The following is a 19,987-nucleotide window of genomic DNA, read 5'->3' on the forward strand; positions in this document are numbered from 1 at the left end:
CTCAAAATCCGGGGTATTATAATCGCAATTGGGCTCATGGTCTATGGACAAGCATCCGTTTAGTGAAAAGATGATCCAAATTGATAAAAAGTAATGCTATCGAAGGACAAGAAGAAGGGGTAGGAGAAGAACAGTGATGCGGCTACTGACGCAAATTATAAAGGGTATCCTCGCAATCTCCGGCTCAACATCAGACTAAGTTATGTAAGTTAATGCGTCAACTGAACCGCCTCAACGTTGGCGCCCTCAATCTTCTCAACCACACAAGCAGTCCCATACGCACTCGCCAGTGCATAGGCTCCCAAATCCCCAGTCTCAAAGCGCAGGCAAATGACGGCATTTCCGCCTCTCTTCTTCGTTTCTTGCACAACCCGGCTGATGGAGTCGTTGCGGCAAGAGTACAGCATCGAAGTGTACCAGGCCAGTTCGCCGCCTACCAAGCTCTTTATAGCCATGCCAAAATTTGCGGCGAAGTTGCGTGAGCGCACCGTGACGCCGTAGACTGTCCCAAGGACTTTGGTGACGCGGTAGCCGGGAAGGTCCATCATTGCTGGGATGTGTTAGTTGGAGTTGGCGGAATTGGAATTGGGGAAAATGATGGCTGACTTGTGGTTATACAGTTGTCTGTCTCGGTGAACTATAGTCTGTAAGTAAGATGATCTTCAGCAGAGATACGAGAGAATGAATACTCACGCAGTGTAAGTCGGACAAGTTGGCGGGGATATCTGCAACATCCTCCTTCTGGTGCTTTGCTGATCCGAAACCAACCATCTTGACGTTATGTTTTCAAATCGTGTAAGTGTAGATAATAGTAAGACTTGGAAAGGTGCAGTTCAGTAAGATAAGGTAAGTAAGAAATTGGGGATATGATCTTGTTTGGTGTTGTCATGTAAGAATCCTTCACACACGATGAAGGAACCAGCTCCATCTTTATAGGTAGTCCCATCTCTTGGAATCCGAGAAGGCACGTCTGATATCAGTGCTGGCTAGGTAGGTACCTCACTTATCCAATTGGCTCGCCCCCAGACGTGCCTTCTCGGATCCTGAGGGATAATCATCTCAATCCCAAGGTAAGTACATCAATGGCTCGAAGCCAAATAACGCCCAGTCAATGTGGTGATGCCGATCTAACCGCCAATCACCCCACACTCAATCATCGTATTTGTCCCCTTCATGACTTGGGCTGTAGTTCTCGGTAGCTCATTCGCTGGCCTTACAGCTTGCATCGAGTTCTTAGTGGTCAACCTCATCGCCTCGTTCAATTCAGGCTTGGTGGCTGTGCTGTTACAGCTTATGGACACGTGATGGCGTCCTGCCTCATAAGGCTTTCATAACTTACTTGCTTTTTCGGTCATATTATGATTAAGTCTAGATAATGACATATTGAGTTTACGGTCAATACGATGGCGGCGGTATGTCCGGTCCGGGAGTGGGGCCGTGACTTCAGAGGAGGCCATCACAATTATATGTCAAATACACAAACTTCTGGATATGCTATACAATTATAGACGCTATCAAGTATAGTAACACTAACATAATATGTACTCCTCATTCATACAATCATTAATAACCATCAGATCTTAGAAGTGAAACAGACGGCTCGACCTCTTGTGGGCAGCCTTCTCAGCGGCCCTCTTTCTGTTGCCAAACTTCTTGACACGAGCAGCATCGCGGGCATGCAGCATGACAGCACTGTCGGTATCACGGCGCTCATTAGAAGAGTCCCCAGTGAAATTACACTGAGGCTGCTTCAGTCTGTTGCCAAACTCGTCAACAGCCCAGATCAGAACACCGTTCGTCCAGCCGAAGCCCTCAACGACCTCGTACTCACCACCGCCTCCTGCAACGTTTGTAGCGTTATCGGCGTACTTCTCAAACATGATGCCATTAGCCCCCTCAGCCGCTGACTGGATTCGGGGCAAGTCTGAAGTTGTTCCTCCAGTTGCGCGCCAAGTGCAGAATGTTGAGTCCAGATATCGCTGTGCGAGACGGAGAGCCAGTCTACGGACCTCGATGAAAGAAGGATCCATGACGCCGAATGTCGCAGGGACCTTTTCAAGTCCTGACATGAGGATGTGCATCAGGGGAGGCCAGACATTGGGCTGATCCCACTGTTGTCCCGACTCGACATTACTGGCAGGAATACCACCCTGACGGGTATCAAGGTAGTACGAGACACGCTTGTAAGCATTGAGGACTGCATATGGGTTGTTCTTGAGATAGTCGGGGGCAGCACCCAGCCAGAAGGGGTAGAACTGTGTAGGGCTGAAGAAGACCTGCTTGCCCTTGGGAGCATTCTCCTTGTCAATCTCGGCAGTGCTGTTGTCGGTTGGATAAAAGATCGATTGTGCCTTGGAAGTCAAGTTGTAGTCAAAGTAACTCCAGTGAGTCTCGTTCCACATGAAAGCGTGCATGGCAAAGCTGCGGTTGGCAGCGACTTCACGCCATTGACGACTGGCACTACTGTTGCCTGTCTGCTCATAGAACTCGGCAATGGCGATCTCGTTTCCGTACAAGATCGAGTTGAGATCAACGGGGATGATGTTTCTGGTGTTGAGATATCGGAGAGGGAAGTAGTTGTCGCGAATAGCATCATCGGGTCTGGCCACCCACTTGACTATGTGATTGTTAGACATGAGCTTCAATTTTGATCAAGTTCGTGAACGTACCTGAATAGTCGAGACCACTCTCTGCACCACTGGCGAGATTTCCGTACAGAGCCTCCTTTGTCTTGAAGTTGAGTTCCTCGCCACCGCTGTAAACCTCACCGGATGGCGAGTAGTAAGACTCGTTGTTTGCAGTCACATAATCTTCGCGGTACGACTCGGGTCGTGGTCGAGTGTTGGAAACATTATATCTATTAAGCATGTTAGTGGAAAGCAATGCACTGGAATCGATAGTCATACGTGTTTAGGTAGTAAGTCTCATTGTTAATGTAGACCGGAACCGAACGGTTAGTCATGAAGAACTCGTGCTCCTGCACAAGCAAAGGAAGAGCTCGCTCAAGAATATCAGTATCGTTGGTGTGCTCGATATAAGCCTTGATCATCTGAGACAGCAGAGGAGGCTGAGATCGGTTGAGGTAGTAGATACGAGCGCCATTGGGGACGAAGCCGTACTCCTCAATAAAATCAAGGAAGTTCTCGATGGTGTTCTTTGCAATGTTGATGAAAGAGCCACCAGTTCGAAGAAGACCCTCGATGATCCAGTACGAATCCCAGTAATAAGGCTCGCGGAAACGGCCACCAGCAACGACAAAGGATCGGTTGACAGGGATGAAACTGTTGGGGCAATCGCTGCAGTTTTTGGAGTCTTGGTCGTAGCGACGAGTCAGATCAGGCCAAATATCAATGACCTTTTGTGTGAATTCCTTGATGGCAGTGTTGTTGATCTTGTCGAGGAACTTGGGATCTGTTTCGAGCTCATCTTCGGGGACTTCCTCGAGCTCACCACCAGCATCGTCAAAGTATTCACTGAGAAACTCCGTGAGAGCCGAATTGTTACGTAGCGGCTTATCCAACTTGTCGAAAGCATCCTGGATCTCGCTCAGAGGACGAATAGCTGGCCTTGAGATGAATTAGTATCTGTAATGGTTTTAACAGTGAGGATTGGGTGATTACTTACATGTCGACAAAGGTCTTGGAGTCACTGAAAGGTTGGGCAAGCTCAACCTGCTCGAGAATCTCTCCATGGCAGTAAATTGGCGAGTCGCAAGGTGCAACGACTGTGCCGTTCACGTATAGAGCAGACACAGTTGTCGCTGACGCAGCCAAAGCCGCAGCGATATGTCGTGGAGACGGCATCACGTATTACTTCCTTCAAGTTAAAGAAAGCTACCGAGAAGTGCCAATTGAGTAGTGAAGAAGCAGGGTGGTATTCAAAAGGGAGGAGAGGGGATGAGAGAGAGTATATTTATATATACAGTTAGAGTTGCATAAAGTCACAAAGCTTGTGACTCGGCAAAGCCAAGAAGAATCATGACATGATACTTAGTGAACATGAACAGGATTTGAACCTGTCATGGGTTTGTTTAGTTGCTAACAGGAACATTTAGGCTGTCAGCCAAGAAGGGAATGGAAGATGGAAGCCGGGGGTTGCTAAAGCAAAGACAGAGCTCAGCTTGACGATCATTATCCAATTTTCCACATTTTTCCTTTTCCTTTTACTTGACACCCTCCACTAGGTACGAGCTTGTGCAGTTCAAGGTTCATGGTAAGGTAAAGTTAGCGTTTGTTTTTGCCAAGGGGCTTAAATCCAACTTTACATCATGATACCGAGATGGATGACCTAACCAGAGCTCTCCTAACTAATATTCTGTTCCATTGAGCTGTTTTCTAATAAAATATTGCTTCTATAATGAGTCTACAGTAATTGAATACAAATCAGTCATGTTCTATGTGACGTGATAGTCTCTACACCCCCAGACGCCACAGAAAATAAACAAACCAAACGTGGAGAAACATCTGCATCTAATCCTTGTTTCTGCTCTTATTCCCCGCACTCTCCCCTCTTAGCTTCGGCATCATTTACACGCTGCTTGCAGCTTTATTTGACCGATTGGCCAGTGACGTCAAGAAATCCCAAGTCTCAAGTCCCAAGTCTCCAAGTCTCAGGCGTTGGGAATAAACGTTCTCGCAGGGCGCGAAATTAAACAGATTCTACCAAGTGCATGGCCTAACAGAAGTGTCAGCGGCGTTCTTGGCTCGCCCGTTAAGAAGAAGATCTAGCAAACGGTAAACCTCGAGTACTGATTCTCGGTGTAATAGGACCGACAGATGCTCATTTTCATGACTAATTCCCCCCATACTTGTTGAGGCTGGTGATGCAGTGAATCGTCAGCTTCAGTCTCGGCAATCCCGTCAAATATCTTGACACCTGCCTGAATAGTTCTGAAATGTCAATTTAGTTTGCGCAAGGTCGTCGATCATCATCCTGGTCCTGGCTCTGATCATATGAAATTGGCCGAGACAATACCGTTAGTGACTAACACCAAGAACTGCCGGTCAACATCTAGCCCTAACTGTGAAGACATCTCTAAAGAGCAGCCTCATATGGACAAGTCTGCTATAAAAATCTTTCGATAGCTGAAACGGCTCACAGTAGTTCACTAACATATGTAAGGAGTAGGACCGAAAGAGCAAGCTCTAGATTGAATGCTACTCTATCCTTTCATCTATTGAGGCACATATACACTGCCCTTTCCAACATTTTGTTGAGCACTGGAATCTCCTCCCTCACCTAGAACCTTTTCAAACACAATCTTCAACCGTCTCAGAACCTCTTCCTCATTCTGCGCGACCTGGTAGTGCGTCACCAACCGGCTAGACATGAACTTGAGCCCAGCTTCTGCGCCAATCTCAATGAACCGCTTCGTACTGCATCCTGTCGCCTTGAGGTTCAACCACACCATGTTGGTCTCCGTCGGCTCATCAATTGTGCCACCCATGCTCGTCCAGAGGTCGTCGACCTTGCGTGCCATCTCGTGAGACGCCTTGAGAGGCCCATCTTGGCCGTTGGGCGATTTTCCAAAAGTCTGCTCGATAGCAATGCGTCCTGCAGATGTGAGAACGCCAGATTGTCGTAGACCGCCGCCGATAGACTTGCGGACCCAGCGGGCGTGCTTCAGGGTGGCTTTGGGGCCAACAATGACACTTCCTGCTGGGGCACCAAGACCCTTGGACAGGCATAGACTGATGGTGTCAAAGTAAGAGCAGTATTCTGTTAGAGAACCTGCTCCAGAGACGACTGCCTCCCATAGTCGTGCGCCGTCCAAGTGTAACTTAATGCCGTGCTCTCTAGCGAACTCAGAAATTCGCTTGACTTCGCTGAGAGGCATGACCATGCCGTGAAGAGTGTTCTCCAAACTTATGACGCGTGTAGGGCAGCCGTGAACATCATCATCCAGAGTCACGTTCTCCTGAATCTCTTCAAGCGTCATGTATCTGCCATTCTTAGGAATGACAGTCTGAATCTGAGCCCCTGTGAGGTTTGAAGTGCTACGAATTCGTCAATCCACGAAACTTAGGACTGACTTGCTAGTACTTACCCGCCTGCTTCAGCGGTGAAAATGTGAGCTCGGTAATCGCACAGAACTGAATAAGGAGGTTGAGTGAGAAGAGAGCGAAGAGCGAGCTGGTTTCCCATCGTTCCTGAGAGGACGAAAAGACCGGCTTCCTTTCCGGTGCGTTCCGCAACATAGGCCTCAAGGCCATTTGTAGCAGGGTCCTCCTGGAAAACATCGTCAAGGAGAGAGCATGACTTGACAGCTTCCAACATAGCTGGCGTTGGTGTTGTCACCACATCGCCTATACCAACCAATGTTAGAATTTGACATGTCTGCTTGTGAGTGAGTTACATACTGCGGAGGTCAAGAGCTGCAGGTCCTTTGGCACCGAGCCAGGCATTATGAGGCTTCTCAGAGATAGCGTCTCCCATTTTGGCAGATGAAGAGGTAAAAGTCCTTTGCGAAGAAACAATTGGGCGTGATATAGATAGAGGACGGAGAGGATATTTTGACAAGCTGCGAACTGCCGAGGATACGATAAGTCGAGAAGAACGACTCATCATGATAGAAGAGCGAATTAGACTCGAGAGGCTCTCAATCTCCGCAGAACGGAACAATAGAGTCAAGTCGTTATAGGGCGTAGAACGGGGTACAACCTCCACAAAAAACGTGTCGATAATGAGGGGAACACGGAGCGAGTCTTGGCCCCGTTGAAAGAGCCGATGCCGCCCCCGTCTCGGCTCCGGAAGCGATACCGATATCGATATCTACCTATTAATGGAGCCTCCCTCCCACTCTCACTCACAATACTAACCAACTTCAAGGGTCTACCATTATCAAACGGTGCTTATTTCCGTTTGATGTGTATAAACAGAATCTCCTTACAAAGTCTCTAGCTCTGCTTATAGATGGTTTGTAATGAGGCCACTGGCTGAGTTCAGCCATTTAATTAGTGTTCGTTGCATTGTTTGATCGTCATTGGGATGAGAGTAATAGCGGGCCTCAATGCTATGCTATGGATACGAGCTACGAGTATCTTCACGTGGGACATCGAAAAGTACCTACGTATGGAATTGCGTCAGCCCGTTCATCGTTATCAGCCCTGGGAGATTTCGAGAATATCATTATCAAACTAGATTAAGCAAGCCTCAAACACTTGTTTTATATTACATGGCGTCGGTGCTTATCAGTGTCTTCAGCTGCCGACGCTTGTTAGATTGCCGGCTTCATAGTCTGACAGGAACAGACATTTCAGCCAATGAAGCAACGCCCTGCGTACGTCGTATTGGAACAAACTCGTGTAAAACGGCCTGACCATCCCTGTATGTTGAGGCTGAGGGCGTGCCTTAGTGACTTAGTCCAAGATCAACGTATTAGCGGGCTGATTCTCGAATCCTTCTGGGGACAAGATGCCGTGATTACCGATTTGTTGCTCCCTCATGCGACCTTGTGTTATTAGACACATGTCACTGCTGCCATGTAATAGCAGCCCTGTTGCACTAACGTTCTTCTGACTTCTTATTCTCTCATTTCTCTTGATGTGCGATATTTCTCATTATGGCTTCTCGCGTGCCTTATCGTTTGTTCCTCTCGTTGATACCCCTCGTCTGCGTGGTCGTGCTTCTATCTAAGCAACCGTTCTTTGATCGTTCACGCATTCATCGCATCACTGATACAGACATCAGCGTTTCTCTCTCGCTTCCCCGACTTAACTTTTCAAGATCGCATCACGAATATTACGCCTCAGATGCCGCTCGTTCGTTATGCGCCTCACATGGCTACACTGTCTTCAACCCTCATCCCGATGCGCCAAACGGTCGCCGCAAGATTTACGACCTCTTCATGGTCAATACAGAACTGGACTTTCTCGAGATTCGATTAAAGACCCTTTATAATTATGTCGATTATTTTGTTGTCGTTGAGGCACCACTCACCTTCCAGGGTGGCCCCAAGGACCTTGTCATCCGTGACAACTGGAAACGTTTTGAGCCTTACCATGACAAGATGATTTATCACCAGCTCGAGTATCCAAAGGACTTCAAGCCCTTGCGTCACTGGGATCGAGAAGACTTACAGCGCAACGCCATGTTCGACCAAGTGTTCCCAAAGCTCACTGGCGAGCAAACCCCAACTCAAGGCGATGTCATTCTGGTTGCCGATGTCGACGAGATTCTGCGCCCTGCAACGATGCTGGTACTTCGAACATGCAACTTCCCTCGTCGCCTGACCCTTTCGTCCAAGTTTTATTATTATTCCTTCCAGTTCCTACATGATGGCCCCGAGTGGCCATTCCCACAGGCAACCTACTACCAAGGCATGCGTAATACCATCCTTCCTGGAAATTTGAGAACTGGAGATGCAGGAATTCCTCTTCTCAGGGACTTGGAAAAGGGAACATTGGCCAATGCCGGTTGGCACTGCAGCTCGTGCTTTTCGACAATAGGCCAATTCCTGAATAAGATGGCCAGTTTCTCGCATGCGTGGATGAACCACGAATCCTTCCGCGACCGAGATCGTATCGCAAGTGCAATACGTGAAGGCGTTGATCTATGGGGACGTAAAGAGAATACTTTCACTCGAATAGACAATAATGTCGACCTTCCAACATGTCTGCTTGAAGATCGGGGGAGGTTTCGATATATGCTTGATCGAAGTGGAAAGACGGCGGGGTTTAGCGACTACCCATGAACTTATCTTTTGTGGCGGATGATTATGAGAAATGTTTTAGGCATGGTTTGGTCCGGTCCGGTTTGGTTTGGTTTGGTTCATGATTTCTGGATGTATTAGTTATGAGAATCGAGATACCCCTTCAATAATGAAGTGTTTCAGCCTCCAACAACTCCCAAGCCTCAACTTTGGAGTAACTGCGCCTCGGTACAGAATCTTCAAAACTGTCTTTGACATTCGTGCACATGAATCCTTTACTGTTGATCAGGCACTGTTAGATATGGTTCTTTATCGTCATGAGTTCGATTTGGAGTGTGTCTTGATCAATTTAAGATCCTCCTCTGAAGGGAAGGAATCACATTCGTACAATATTCAAGGGGGAGGAAGGAATGTGCCGAAAACGGTGGCCCTGTGACGGCAACAACCTTCTTCCTCCCTAGACCTAGCCCATTTCACTGGACTTGCCCAGCTAACGGTAACCCAAGTCAGGCATCCATCCATTATCGAGAATCCACCCTTGGGCAACTTCTCTCCACCATCACAACTCTCGATCAGCAACATCAAGTCATCAACCTTCAGTCTCTGAGGTCAGCTCTCGTCTAAGCGATGATCGGCTCACATCGCGATCCAATCGCTAGCTGATCCTCGTCACGTAGCGTCACTTTCTCCGCAGCTCCTCAGCTCTTGGACTACCAGGTGGTCCAGTCACGATAGCCTCAGTGTCACTCCCAATAAGCATCCTAGGGTCGGTCATATCAGGGGTTCAAAAGTCATTCGGAACTTGAGCCGTGTGAGGAATGTCCATTTGCAGAAAAGCCATTGTCTAGCGCAAGATGTTCGATTCGCTCACAGTCGTTGACGGCGCTCCAATTAGAAGCCCGAGTCCACCTTTTCCAGACCTCGAATTCCATTTCATTTCCGTACGAGGAAGTAATAATTTCGACCCTTTCCCACACGATAGTTTTTTTTCTTATTTCTATTTCGACTTCATTCGTACCATATGCCAATACACTTCGCACTTCTGTCCATTGAATCTCACAGATATTTCACAGGACGTTCAGTTGCGCTGTTTGAATTATCTCACCACTCCGTCTCCACCCCCGTACCGATAGAGCCCTCCGCTCCGCCTCCGTTCACCGCCGTCCCCGTCTGATCGGAGCTCCCGAGGGCTGTCCGAGTGCGCAACATGACCTCATCGCGCTCATCTTCTTGAAAGTATCAAAGCTGAATGTCGCCCAGACTTGTTCCTGGCCAGGCTTTTTTACTATTTGTTCCATTCGTAATTACAGGCTGTCCTTACTTCCTCGCCTATCAACGACGATCTCTCGAGCAACGAGCTGCAGCACGATGGATTACCCCGACTTAGAAACAGAACACTTTCAAGGAATAGACGCCCCCTCGCCTCAGGGAGCAAGAAAACATCAGGCCTTGATGCAGGATATAGCAATAAACTCAACACAAGGTATCCTAAGCTTATGCTAGTTTACCTAAGTCTTTTTGTCACCTAGGATCAAGGTCTCAAGTTTTCTTTCCTGCCCTGGCCTCGGAAATAACTCACGCCTACAAGGCTTAGAGACATGGAACCGACCATCTAGGAAAGGGACCCGTTCATCGGAAGCACCTGGCCGTTCAAGAAAACGACAACACCCAGTCAGAGGCACCCACGATATCCTTCCCTGCTGCACCTCAGATCCTCACCAGTTCGTTCGCTCGGCCGGGGTGTGGGTGCGGGCGGGAACGCGATGCACTGCGTGATGCGAGGCGGGATTGACAGGGCGATGAGCCACTGCAAAACTGGCGTGCGGCGCTTGTCAACTGCAGCGATGAGTTGGCCAACGCATCAAGTGGTCCGTGTGTAGCCTCCTAGAGTTTCCCTCATCAACAACCCCTCCCTCACCTCTTTTCTTTCGTACTTTCTTGGACTGCAGATTTTATTCTTTCTGTTTATTCTACTATTTGGCGATATTCTACAGCTTCTGGTTTACTTGTTGGGCTTTTTTCTATTGAAAAAAAGACTCTTGGCTGTGAAAATGGGTGTTGATAAGTATCCACACCCAAGCATCACCTGGACTTTCTCCGCCTCACATTGACAACTCGACCCATGTCATCTGGGACGTTCGATTCTCTCCAACAAACAGTCAATCTTGAAAACCCATTCAATGCCTAATAAAGTCGCTCATTATCCCCTCAGCCAACACGGGTTTCTGCGATACAGCTCAGAAAGAGTCCATCTCTTGCCACTATTCTTGACTAACAAAACACAACTCAGTCACACATTCAAACTCGAATCTGGTTCTGGTTCTGGTTCTGGTTCCTTTGTCTATAAACAAACACGTCTTCCCATCAACTACCAGGCTTAAAAACTGAACGAACATTTTCATAACGACATAATCATTCAGTCATCAGCCGTTTCTAGTCAGCCGCTTGCAGGTTACTTACACAAGCTGTGGCCGACAACTGCCCATGCTTTACTCGATCATAGTATGTTCCAAGCAGAAAAACAACATCCAAGAATCATATCGTCATCATCGTCAACAGCAGCAGAAACAATAGCGCCTAGGCCTCCAGTGAATAACAAAAGGAAACAGTGAGGAGTGGCAAGCGCCAATTCCATATACAAAAGCGGCGTCCCTTGGGAAAAGACCTTTTCTCCTTTCTAGCCAGTGCTGGATTTCTTCCCACCATGCAAGATTATGCTCCGTCCATTAACAAAGAAAAGTGTCATGGTTTTCCAGGGCCTGGGTAATGGCGACATAGGAGCAGCGAAGAAGTCTTCGAAACCCCAGTAAAAGCTGCGTATGGGCCAACAGATATCTGGAAAACTCATGAGCTCGTGAGAGAGGAATTTATATATGTTTACCCTTGGTCTTTTCACTCGCTTGTCATACGCCGGTCTTGTGCTCTGTTGTTGGCCCGAGGCGCAAGCAAAGAAGCCTATGTCTGCCAGATACTGGAATAACTGGCACAGACTTGGACGCTTGTTACCTCTTGAGTCAGAGGGTGTGGAAACATGCCCAAGCGAGTGTTACAGCAACCACACCAGCGAGTTATGGCGCTGATTATGGTCGCGTGGCATACTTCATTAGAAACTCGACTACTGCGTCAAGGTTTGTCTCTTCTTTCGCGCTGATACCATAGCAGCACACCTCACGACCACGTATGCTCTTCAGGTCTAGCTCGTCAATCAACTCATCCACCGAAAGCTTGTCCGGAAGATCGGACTTATTCCCCAGGATGAGAAGTGGTATACCCTCAAGCGACTTGCGGCTCATGAGATCATGGAGCTCCTCCTTCGCCTGGGGAATCAATGGTGTATCGGCAATATCCACGATAAAGACGATGGCGCTCACGCCTCGACAGTATCTTTCCCACATGGTTCGGAACCGGGGCTGGCCACCAATATCCCAACACTTCAAGGTAACATGTCCGCGCTGTACCTTTTTCATGTTGAAACCAACGGTGGGGATGGAGCTATCATCTGGAGTTAGCATTGGGACCTCATGACACAGTTGAAATATCCGGACAGGCTGCAGCGAGATCGAGGAAATTCATGGCAAGAGCCGGTATTGGGAAGCGCTTACTCGAGCGTGAATTCACCGCCCTACAAACGCGACAGTCAGCTACAAGCGGTCAAGCAAAAAAACCGACATGTCGAAACCTACAGCGAGAACTCGTAATAACGAGGTCTTTCCAGCATTTTGCAAACCAACCATCGTCACTTCCATTTCCATCGCCCTGGGAGTCATTATCAGCATGTGGGTTCAAAAGCTGTCGCAGCTGTGTGCAGAACAGCCAGTCGCGAATGAACCAAGAAGTTTCTGTTGGTTTTCCGTGGAAGCAACCTCATGATTATGGCTACTTACCAGAACATGCGCATGAGCCAATTGTAGACCCTTTGGAATAACCCTGCCATATTTGCTATCGGGTCACGAAAAACGTTGGTCGGGCTGCGGTAGGCGGTCGGGTGAAGGCGGGGGTGCTGATTGGAAGAACGCTGCAGCTTGTCGCAAAGACGAACGAGAGAAATGCCGTTTCTTTTGAAAGCTTCTCCTCTTTGACAGAAGAACACAAAATGTCTCGGTCTCGCGAAAGAGGGTAGAAGATGTGGTGGGCGGGGTGTTTTATGGGCGGACAATTCTTGTTGGTGCTCAGATGCAGGGTCGTGGTTCTTGGTGACAGGAGCGAGAGGAGCGGCAGGATGGCGGTTCAGGAAAAGCGAGTTGTATGACGGTGGCAGGCGACAAGTAACATCTGCACCTGCAAAGTTGTGCGCGCCAGCGTCTAGGCGTTTGGAACAAGGTCGGCGTCGGCGTCGGAGGCGGGTTCGAGCGGCGATGGAAATAGTGAAGGAGGAGAGGCTCGTGGTGCAACGACGGAGGAGCAGTACCTAGATTGGTACAGGTGACGCCTAGGCGGAGGCACAAAAAAAGAGCCCCACCTGGGACGAGATGACGGCCGAGACAGTCAACAGAGACGCCAGAAAGGGCACCCAAAAGACACCCAGCAGAGACCACCAACGGGCACGAGCCTTTGGGGCCTTTGAGGGGGCAAGGAATGGGGAAGTGGTGGGAACGACCCGTGCCTGGCGGCGCAAGTAGCGTAGCTTTTAGCGCAGATGCAGCGCCAAAGGAGCCCAGAGAGGTTACCGAGAAAGATTTGGTGCTGTAGAGGGTTAAGTCGAGTGTAAGCGCGAATATCAAACTCAACGCAGGTCGAGGTACTTGGCAGCAGTCGTGAGACCGGCAGCTATCGCACTGCTAGCTCCCCAGGTAAGCTACTAACTAACCCAGGGTATGGTATGTATCGATGGCAGCAGGAGAGCTCAAGCTCCAGGTCAGGCCAGGTAGGGAGGCCTAAGGCAAGGTAGAGCTCGTGCAGGGATGAGCAGTGAGCGGGAGCGCCAAAAGATAGTGATTGGGGACTGCAAGTCGTCGCGGGGTGTTGTGACATTCCAATCTTCAATCACCTGGCCCAGCCAGAGGTGGCAGCAGTGTGGGCTAGGCGCTGCGGCGTTTCATTCGCTTGAGCAGAGGAGAGCTTGCTTGAGTGGAGCGATGATCGACCAGGGCACGCAGGGCTCCAGGAGGTCGACGTCAGTGCTCAAAGTCAAGGGCTCCCTCCTGTGAGGGCGCCTAACGAGTGATGCTGTGCCTTTGTATTTGTTCGTAGGGTTCTTGTCGCCGCAAGATAGAGCGGTTGGCGAATGATGGGCTGGCTGGTAAATAGGCGTTTGATTTGAATGTTACTATCTTCGAAATTGCCTCCTAAAATCAAAGTGCTTCACGGTTAGCTGCAGGGTCTTGAGAGAACGGGAGCCGGCAAACAAACCCACCCGATGGGTTAAGACTTGTAGACGGTGACAGCGTTAACGATCAATACTGGATCTGATCGAGGTACTCAACTGACCTGGTCGAGCTCGACTTGTGGTTATAGGCCTTGAAAGCGGATAAGAGATCTCCTGGGCAATGCAGCTCCCTCCGGATCGTGCAATGTACAGTAGTTTCAAATACGGGCGGTTTGAGGTGTTTCAATGTTGTGTTGCAATAACACATGCAGAGTGTGTGGGCCTTGATCGCCAGCCACGGACAGCCACAAGTTAAAGGCGTTGGTTGATAAGGGGAAGATGAATCAAGTTGTTGGACGGACGACCGACCTGCAGATCAAGGATATGTGCTGCCTCGAACTACCTACAGTCCTTTGTTGAGTGTAGTATTATAGCCCAGCTCGATTATATGTTTTTGAAGGTTGCAGGAGGAAAGTTGTTGCAGGGTATGAGGTGAGCCACACATAAATCGCTGCCCTGTGCAGCGGCACTTGGGTAGCGGAGTCGTGATATCTGATGACCCTAGGGTTACCTTGACATCGAGATGATTCAAGGAGGAGCCGTAGCTGTGAGTATGGAAAGATAGTAAGATGTGCAGAAGACCATAGTGTTGAAGTACTCTCTTCTGCAGGAGGACCAAGACCAAGTGCAGCGAATTGGGCTCTTGCCTGCAAATCAAGTGAAGTTGGTTAAAACCAACCGAGGTCTCACCAAAGCGTTTATCTCTAGGACCATCAATCAATCAATTCTTGGACATGGTACCTGTATGTACTGTACCTTATGTACTGCAATGCAGGTTGGGCTGCAGATGCTGCAGGCATCGCATTCGAGGCTTGTAACCCCAGCTCTTATTCGTGTAGTAATTGGGAAGCTTTTCACTTTTGGGCTGCAAGACAAGTGCGTCTCGTCATCCTTGGACTATTCCTCGACAAGGTGGCAGCCCAGTATTACTCCGGAGTGTCTGGCGTGCTCCAATTTCATCTGGTTACCTATTTACCTCTTGTCTCTACGCCACCGGAGATAACTACATTGGTAGCTGACAGTATACTTTTAGTGGCCTTCAGTGCCTCCAAACTTTCCATTATCGCACTTGTTACTAACAAAAAAGGCCGAATCGTGACCACCTTTTCCAGTTTGCAAACCTCCCGTCGTCCTGGCCCCCATCTTCGACTTACTCAGTCAGCGTCGTACCTAAATTATTTCCCAGGCACCAGCCTTAGGCCTTCATGCTCTTGAAGCGGTGATTGGCGACACAAAGGGGCCAACTTTCTTTGCTAAGCATGCCTTGTGACTTGGGAAACGGTAGGTAATTCGTCATCATTCTCGTTTATTATCGCCTCTAGCTAAGAATCCTGGAACGATGTAATCTTCTCGTTCGCGATGCTGCCTCTGTGGGAGCTTGGTTCCGCAAGGATAAGATACCTAGCCCGGCTATTCGCTATATTGATTCAATGTGTGTGTTTCATTTGACTGGCCTTGACATTTATGCCTTCTTTCTAAATTATGAATGCAATGAACCGTTCAGCCGTTTCAACCGCTCATGCGGCCGAATTCAAATGTTACACCTAAATCGCTTGACTGATTGATAGAACCAGTTCCCGCATTCGATGATGCTTGCTCCTCATTCGCTAGCTCATTACTCCACCTCTGATAAGATAACAACAATGACTAAGCCTAGCTTTGATTTTTTTTTTTGGCTGGGAACTTTTTTTTTCTGCGCTGCGATAGCCTCAATCTTTGCGATCGCGAGCGGTCTTTCACAATAGATTTGCCGCTTCTCATTGTTTACAGCGACAGGCAAGATTCTTCGAATGTTTTCTTCTATTGCGATTGGCTCTACTACTGTTTATTTTGGAATTGCTGCCATCGCTCAAAAAACTTCACACCGAGTCTCGCCATTCTTGAAGCTCTAGGCCATTCTCTAGAGTACCAGTCACCATGGCACCCTCGGCCACCGAAACCGAGTGGGATCACCAATTCCACACCCTGCGCCGAGAGGACCTCTTCCGAAACCCTCCCAAGGATCACACTGCATATCCTGCCCTCCAATTAGCCGTCGACCCTCACCTCGAGTCCTTCAATGGCTTGTTTCGCGACGATGGCAAGCCAGGCCTGCTGGCGCATGGTATAGCCGACATTGGCGCCAGAACATACCTCGATGGCGACGACCGCGCCTCGCCAGATGGCAAGAATCGCCTCACTATCCGATACAAAGACGTCTTCCTTCAGAAGCCTCAGGTGCCCCCTTCCAATAAGATGGCCCGGAACCGTCAGGTTTTCCCCGCCGAGTGCAGAGAACGCCATGTAACATATCGAGGAAGGCTCTCAGCTACTCTCGAGTACCGCATCAACGGCGGAGATCCAGTTGAATTTACTCGAGAGTTTGGCCAAGTACCTGTCATGATCAAGGTTTGCATACCAATTTCTGCTTTTGGGTTTTCTTAACTCACAAATACCAGTCGAACCGATGTCACCTGGAGAACAACTCGCCCGCGCTCCTCGTTGAGAGAAAGGAAGAATCCGAGGAGCTTGGAGGATACTTTATCGTGAACGGTATCGAGAAGATTATTCGAATGCTGCAGTTGAACAAGCGAAACTTTCCCATGGCCATCAACCGACCTAGTTTCCAGAACCGTGGCCCTGGTTACACTCCCTATGGTATCATTCTTCGTGCAGTTCGCCCCGACGAAACCTCTCAGACCAACGTCCTCCACTACCTCAGCGACGGAAACATGACCTTCCGTTTCTCATGGCGCAAGAACGAATACCTTGTTCCCGTCATGATGATCCTCAAGGCATTGGTTGAGACCAATGATCGCGAAATCTTCGAGGGACTGGTCGGTCCTGCTGGCTCCAAGTCCACCGAGAACACCTTCTTGACACACCGAATCGAGCTGCTTCTACGGACGTACAAGTCATACAACCTCTACAGCAAGTCGGATACAAGAGCATACCTGGGCGAGAAGTTCCGAGTTGTTCTGGGAGTGCCGGACACCATGACCAACCTCGAGGTTGGAACTGAGTTCTTGCGAAGAATTGTCTTGGTCCACCTTGGAAATGTGGATGTTACTGAAGAGCAGGATAAGGAGAAGTTTAAGCTGCTTCTTTTCATGATCCGAAAGCTTTATGCGCTTGTCGCTGGTGATTGTGCTGTCGACAACCCCGATGCCGTCCAGAACCAGGAGATCTTGCTTGGTGGTTTCTTGTACGGACAGATCCTCAAGGAAAGACTCGATGAGTTCCTCAGCGTCAACGTTCGAGCATCTTTGCGCGATTACCTTCGAAGGAACCCCGGCGTTGCCTTCACCTCCGAGGATTTCCGCAAGGAATTCCCCAACAACATTTTCCGCAAAGCCAACGAGAACCTTGGAAATGCTCTAGAATACTTCCTGTCAACAGGTAACTTGCAAAGCGCCTCAGGTCTTGATTTGCAACAAACAGCAGGTTTCACAGTCGTGGCTGAGAAGCTCAACTTCTTGCGTTTCATCAGCCATTTCCGCATGGTGCATCGTGGTGCCTTCTTCGCCCAACTGAAGACTACGGCCGTCCGAAAGCTGCTCCCAGAGTCGTGGGGTTTTATGTGTCCTGTCCACACTCCCGATGGTGCTCCTTGTGGTCTTCTCAACCATCTTGCGCACAAGTGTAAGATCATGACTGACTACGTCGATGTGTCTCATATTGCTTCTCTCGCTCAGGAGCTTGGAATCGTTGACGTTTCCTCGGCTTCGACTGAAGAGAATGTCGTTGTCATGCTTGATGGCAAGATTCTTGGTTTCTGTACCCCCAAGGAGTCTGTCAGAATTGCGGACTGCTTCCGATACTGGAAGGTTGAGGGTACTCATGGAGTTCCTCTTCAACTTGAGATTGGCTACGTTCCTCCATCCAGGGGTGGATCTTATCCCGGTATTTACATGACATCAACACCCGCAAGAATGGTGCGCCCTGTTAAATACCTTCCTCTTCAGAAGGAGGATTGGGTTGGTCCTTATGAGCAGCCTTACATGTCTATTGCCGTTGTGCCTCAGGAGGTCGAGTCTGGCAAGTCAACACATGTCGAGTTCGACCCCACAAACATGCTCTCGATTCTCGCCAACATGACACCCTTTTCCGATTTCAACCAGTCTCCCCGAAACATGTACCAGTGTCAGATGGGTAAGCAAACCATGGGAACTCCTGGCGCTGCTATCCGCTACCGAACCGATAACAAGTCCTATCGCATCCAAACTGGCCAAACACCCATTGTGCGAGCACCTCTTCACAACACGTATGGCTTCGACAACTTCCCCAACGGTATGAATGCCGTTGTTGCTGTCATTTCTTATACCGGATACGACATGGATGACGCTATGATTCTCAACAAGAGTGCCCACGAGCGAGGCTTTGGCCATGGTACAATCTACAAGACGAAGAAGATCTCACTCAAGGACGACTCTCGAACCAAGGCCACTAAGAGTGTCACCAAGGCCTTTGGCTTTGCCCCACACAGTTACGTGAGCGCTCAGTACCAGGGCATGCTGGATGACGATGGTCTGCCTCACGTTGGTCGCCTGATTCAAGAGGGAGACGTCATCTGTGCCTGGCACACCGTGACTCCCGACTACAATGGCAAACTGGTGAACCTCGATGGCATCACTCACTATGAGAAGTACAAGGATTCGGAGCAAGGGTTTGTCGAGGAAGTCCGCCTGATCGGAGCCGATTCAGGTAACGAGCCTCTGCAAACAATCTCTGTCAAGTTCCGTATTCCCCGATCGCCCATCATTGGTGACAAGTTCTCTTCTCGACACGGACAGAAGGGTGTTGCCTCGCAAAAGTGGCCGACGATGGACCTCCCCTTTTCTGAGACAGGCATTTCCCCCGATATTATTATTAACCCCCACGCTTTCCCTTCTCGTATGACGATAGGCATGTTTGTGGAGTCGCTGGCAGGCAAGGCTGGCGCGCTTCATGGCCTTGCGCAAGACTCGACGCCGTTCAAGTTTGACGAAGAGAACACGGCAGGAGATTACTTTGGCCACCAGCTGATGAAGGCTGGGTACAACTACCACGGCAATGAGCCCATGTACTCGGGCATCACTGGAGAGGAGCTCGCAGCTGATATTTACATCGGAGTCGTCTACTACCAGCGACTGCGACACATGGTGAACGACAAGTACCAGGTGCGAACCACAGGTCCAGTCGTGCCTACGACCGGTCAGCCTATTAAGGGCCGAAAGAGGGGTGGTGGTATTCGTGTCGGAGAAATGGAGCGTGATGCTCTGCTGGCACACGGAACTGCTTTCCTGCTTCAAGATCGTTTGCTCAACTGCTCTGACTACTCGAAATCGTGGATCTGCCGCCGATGTGGTTCGTTCCTCTCTGTGCAGCCAACAGTGTCACAGTTTGCGCCGGGCAAGAAGAAGGCCGCGAGCATCGTACGATGCCGTGCCTGTGCGGTCAAGCTGGACGACGCGGAGGGCATCGATCTTACCGAGATCCAGGGTGAGATTTGGGAGGACGGCCACGGTAACTCGTGGGTCGGAGGCGACCACACTACGCAAGTTGTTGTCCCTGGTGCGCTCAAGTTCCTTGATGTTGAGCTTGCTGCGATGGGCGTCAAGCTCAAGTACCGTGTGGACCGTGGCGATGAGCCTCGGAAGGGTCCGATGAGGCCCATGGCATTAGATGGCGTTCGGGTTGGAAAATAGAGGGATATATTGTGCTGATGATTTGGTTTTTTTTTTTCTTTGAGCTGTTTATATGGCGGCGACCCTGTACATTCACAATAGTGCATCATGTTAATACGAGTATGACTTGACAATACCTTTTAGAACTTGCAAGTGCTTTTTTTCCTCCAGCTGGCAAACATCATCATCCATGCCATGCATTCTGGTACCTTACTCACAGACAATTATTGGGATGTCTTCACCGACTTTACTCGACATCATACTTGCACCCATCCGCCAACACCAGGTATTTCTGGTTGATAAGCAGATGACACCAATGACGGCAGC

At 49.3% G+C, this 19,987-nt stretch overlaps 6 protein-coding genes across 6 annotated transcripts; 2 read left to right on the forward strand and 4 right to left on the reverse strand.

The window, feature by feature from the left end:
- Positions 1–209: 209 nt before the first annotated feature.
- Positions 210–771, reverse strand: FTJAE_978 (DUF74 domain protein; the record flags this gene model as incomplete). The annotated part of the gene is made up of 3 exons (XM_037356735.1): positions 210–550; positions 607–637; positions 694–771. The coding sequence occupies 3 exons, from the start codon at positions 769–771 to the stop codon at positions 210–212; spliced, it is 450 nt and encodes a 149-aa protein (XP_037211845.1).
- Positions 772–1,580: 809 nt separating this feature from the next.
- On the reverse strand, positions 1,581–3,803 carry FTJAE_979 (trehalase; the record flags this gene model as incomplete). The annotated part of the gene is made up of 4 exons (XM_037356745.1): positions 1,581–2,617; positions 2,670–2,857; positions 2,907–3,566; positions 3,625–3,803. The coding sequence occupies 4 exons, from the start codon at positions 3,801–3,803 to the stop codon at positions 1,581–1,583; spliced, it is 2,064 nt and encodes a 687-aa protein (XP_037211846.1).
- A 1,370-nt stretch (positions 3,804–5,173) lies between these two features.
- Positions 5,174–6,435, reverse strand: FTJAE_980 (threonine aldolase; the record flags this gene model as incomplete). Its single annotated transcript, XM_037356757.1, has 3 exons — positions 5,174–5,996; positions 6,047–6,305; positions 6,360–6,435. The coding sequence occupies 3 exons, from the start codon at positions 6,433–6,435 to the stop codon at positions 5,174–5,176; spliced, it is 1,158 nt and encodes a 385-aa protein (XP_037211847.1).
- Positions 6,436–7,561: 1,126 nt separating this feature from the next.
- On the forward strand, positions 7,562–8,692 carry FTJAE_981 (beta-1 4-mannosyl-glyco 4-beta-n-acetylglucosaminyltransferase; the record flags this gene model as incomplete). The annotated part of the gene is made up of 1 exon (XM_037356768.1): positions 7,562–8,692. One exon carries the CDS (start codon positions 7,562–7,564, stop codon positions 8,690–8,692), a length of 1,131 nt encoding a protein of 376 aa, XP_037211848.1.
- Positions 8,693–11,730: 3,038 nt separating this feature from the next.
- Positions 11,731–13,621, reverse strand: FTJAE_982 (uncharacterized protein; the record flags this gene model as incomplete). Its single annotated transcript, XM_037356779.1, has 7 exons — positions 11,731–12,142; positions 12,253–12,272; positions 12,334–12,406; positions 12,535–13,058; positions 13,110–13,253; positions 13,318–13,333; positions 13,458–13,621. The coding sequence occupies 7 exons, from the start codon at positions 13,619–13,621 to the stop codon at positions 11,731–11,733; spliced, it is 1,353 nt and encodes a 450-aa protein (XP_037211849.1).
- A 2,311-nt stretch (positions 13,622–15,932) lies between these two features.
- Positions 15,933–19,681, forward strand: FTJAE_983 (DNA-directed RNA polymerase I subunit RPA2; the record flags this gene model as incomplete). The annotated part of the gene is made up of 2 exons (XM_037356790.1): positions 15,933–16,403; positions 16,454–19,681. The coding sequence occupies 2 exons, from the start codon at positions 15,933–15,935 to the stop codon at positions 19,679–19,681; spliced, it is 3,699 nt and encodes a 1,232-aa protein (XP_037211850.1).
- Between the last annotated feature and the right edge of the window lie 306 nt (positions 19,682–19,987).

The sequence above is a fragment of the Fusarium tjaetaba genome (assembly GCF_013396195.1).
Source record: "Fusarium tjaetaba strain NRRL 66243 chromosome Unknown NRRL66243_c0000022, whole genome shotgun sequence".
Lineage (NCBI taxonomy): Eukaryota > Fungi > Ascomycota > Sordariomycetes > Hypocreales > Nectriaceae > Fusarium > Fusarium tjaetaba.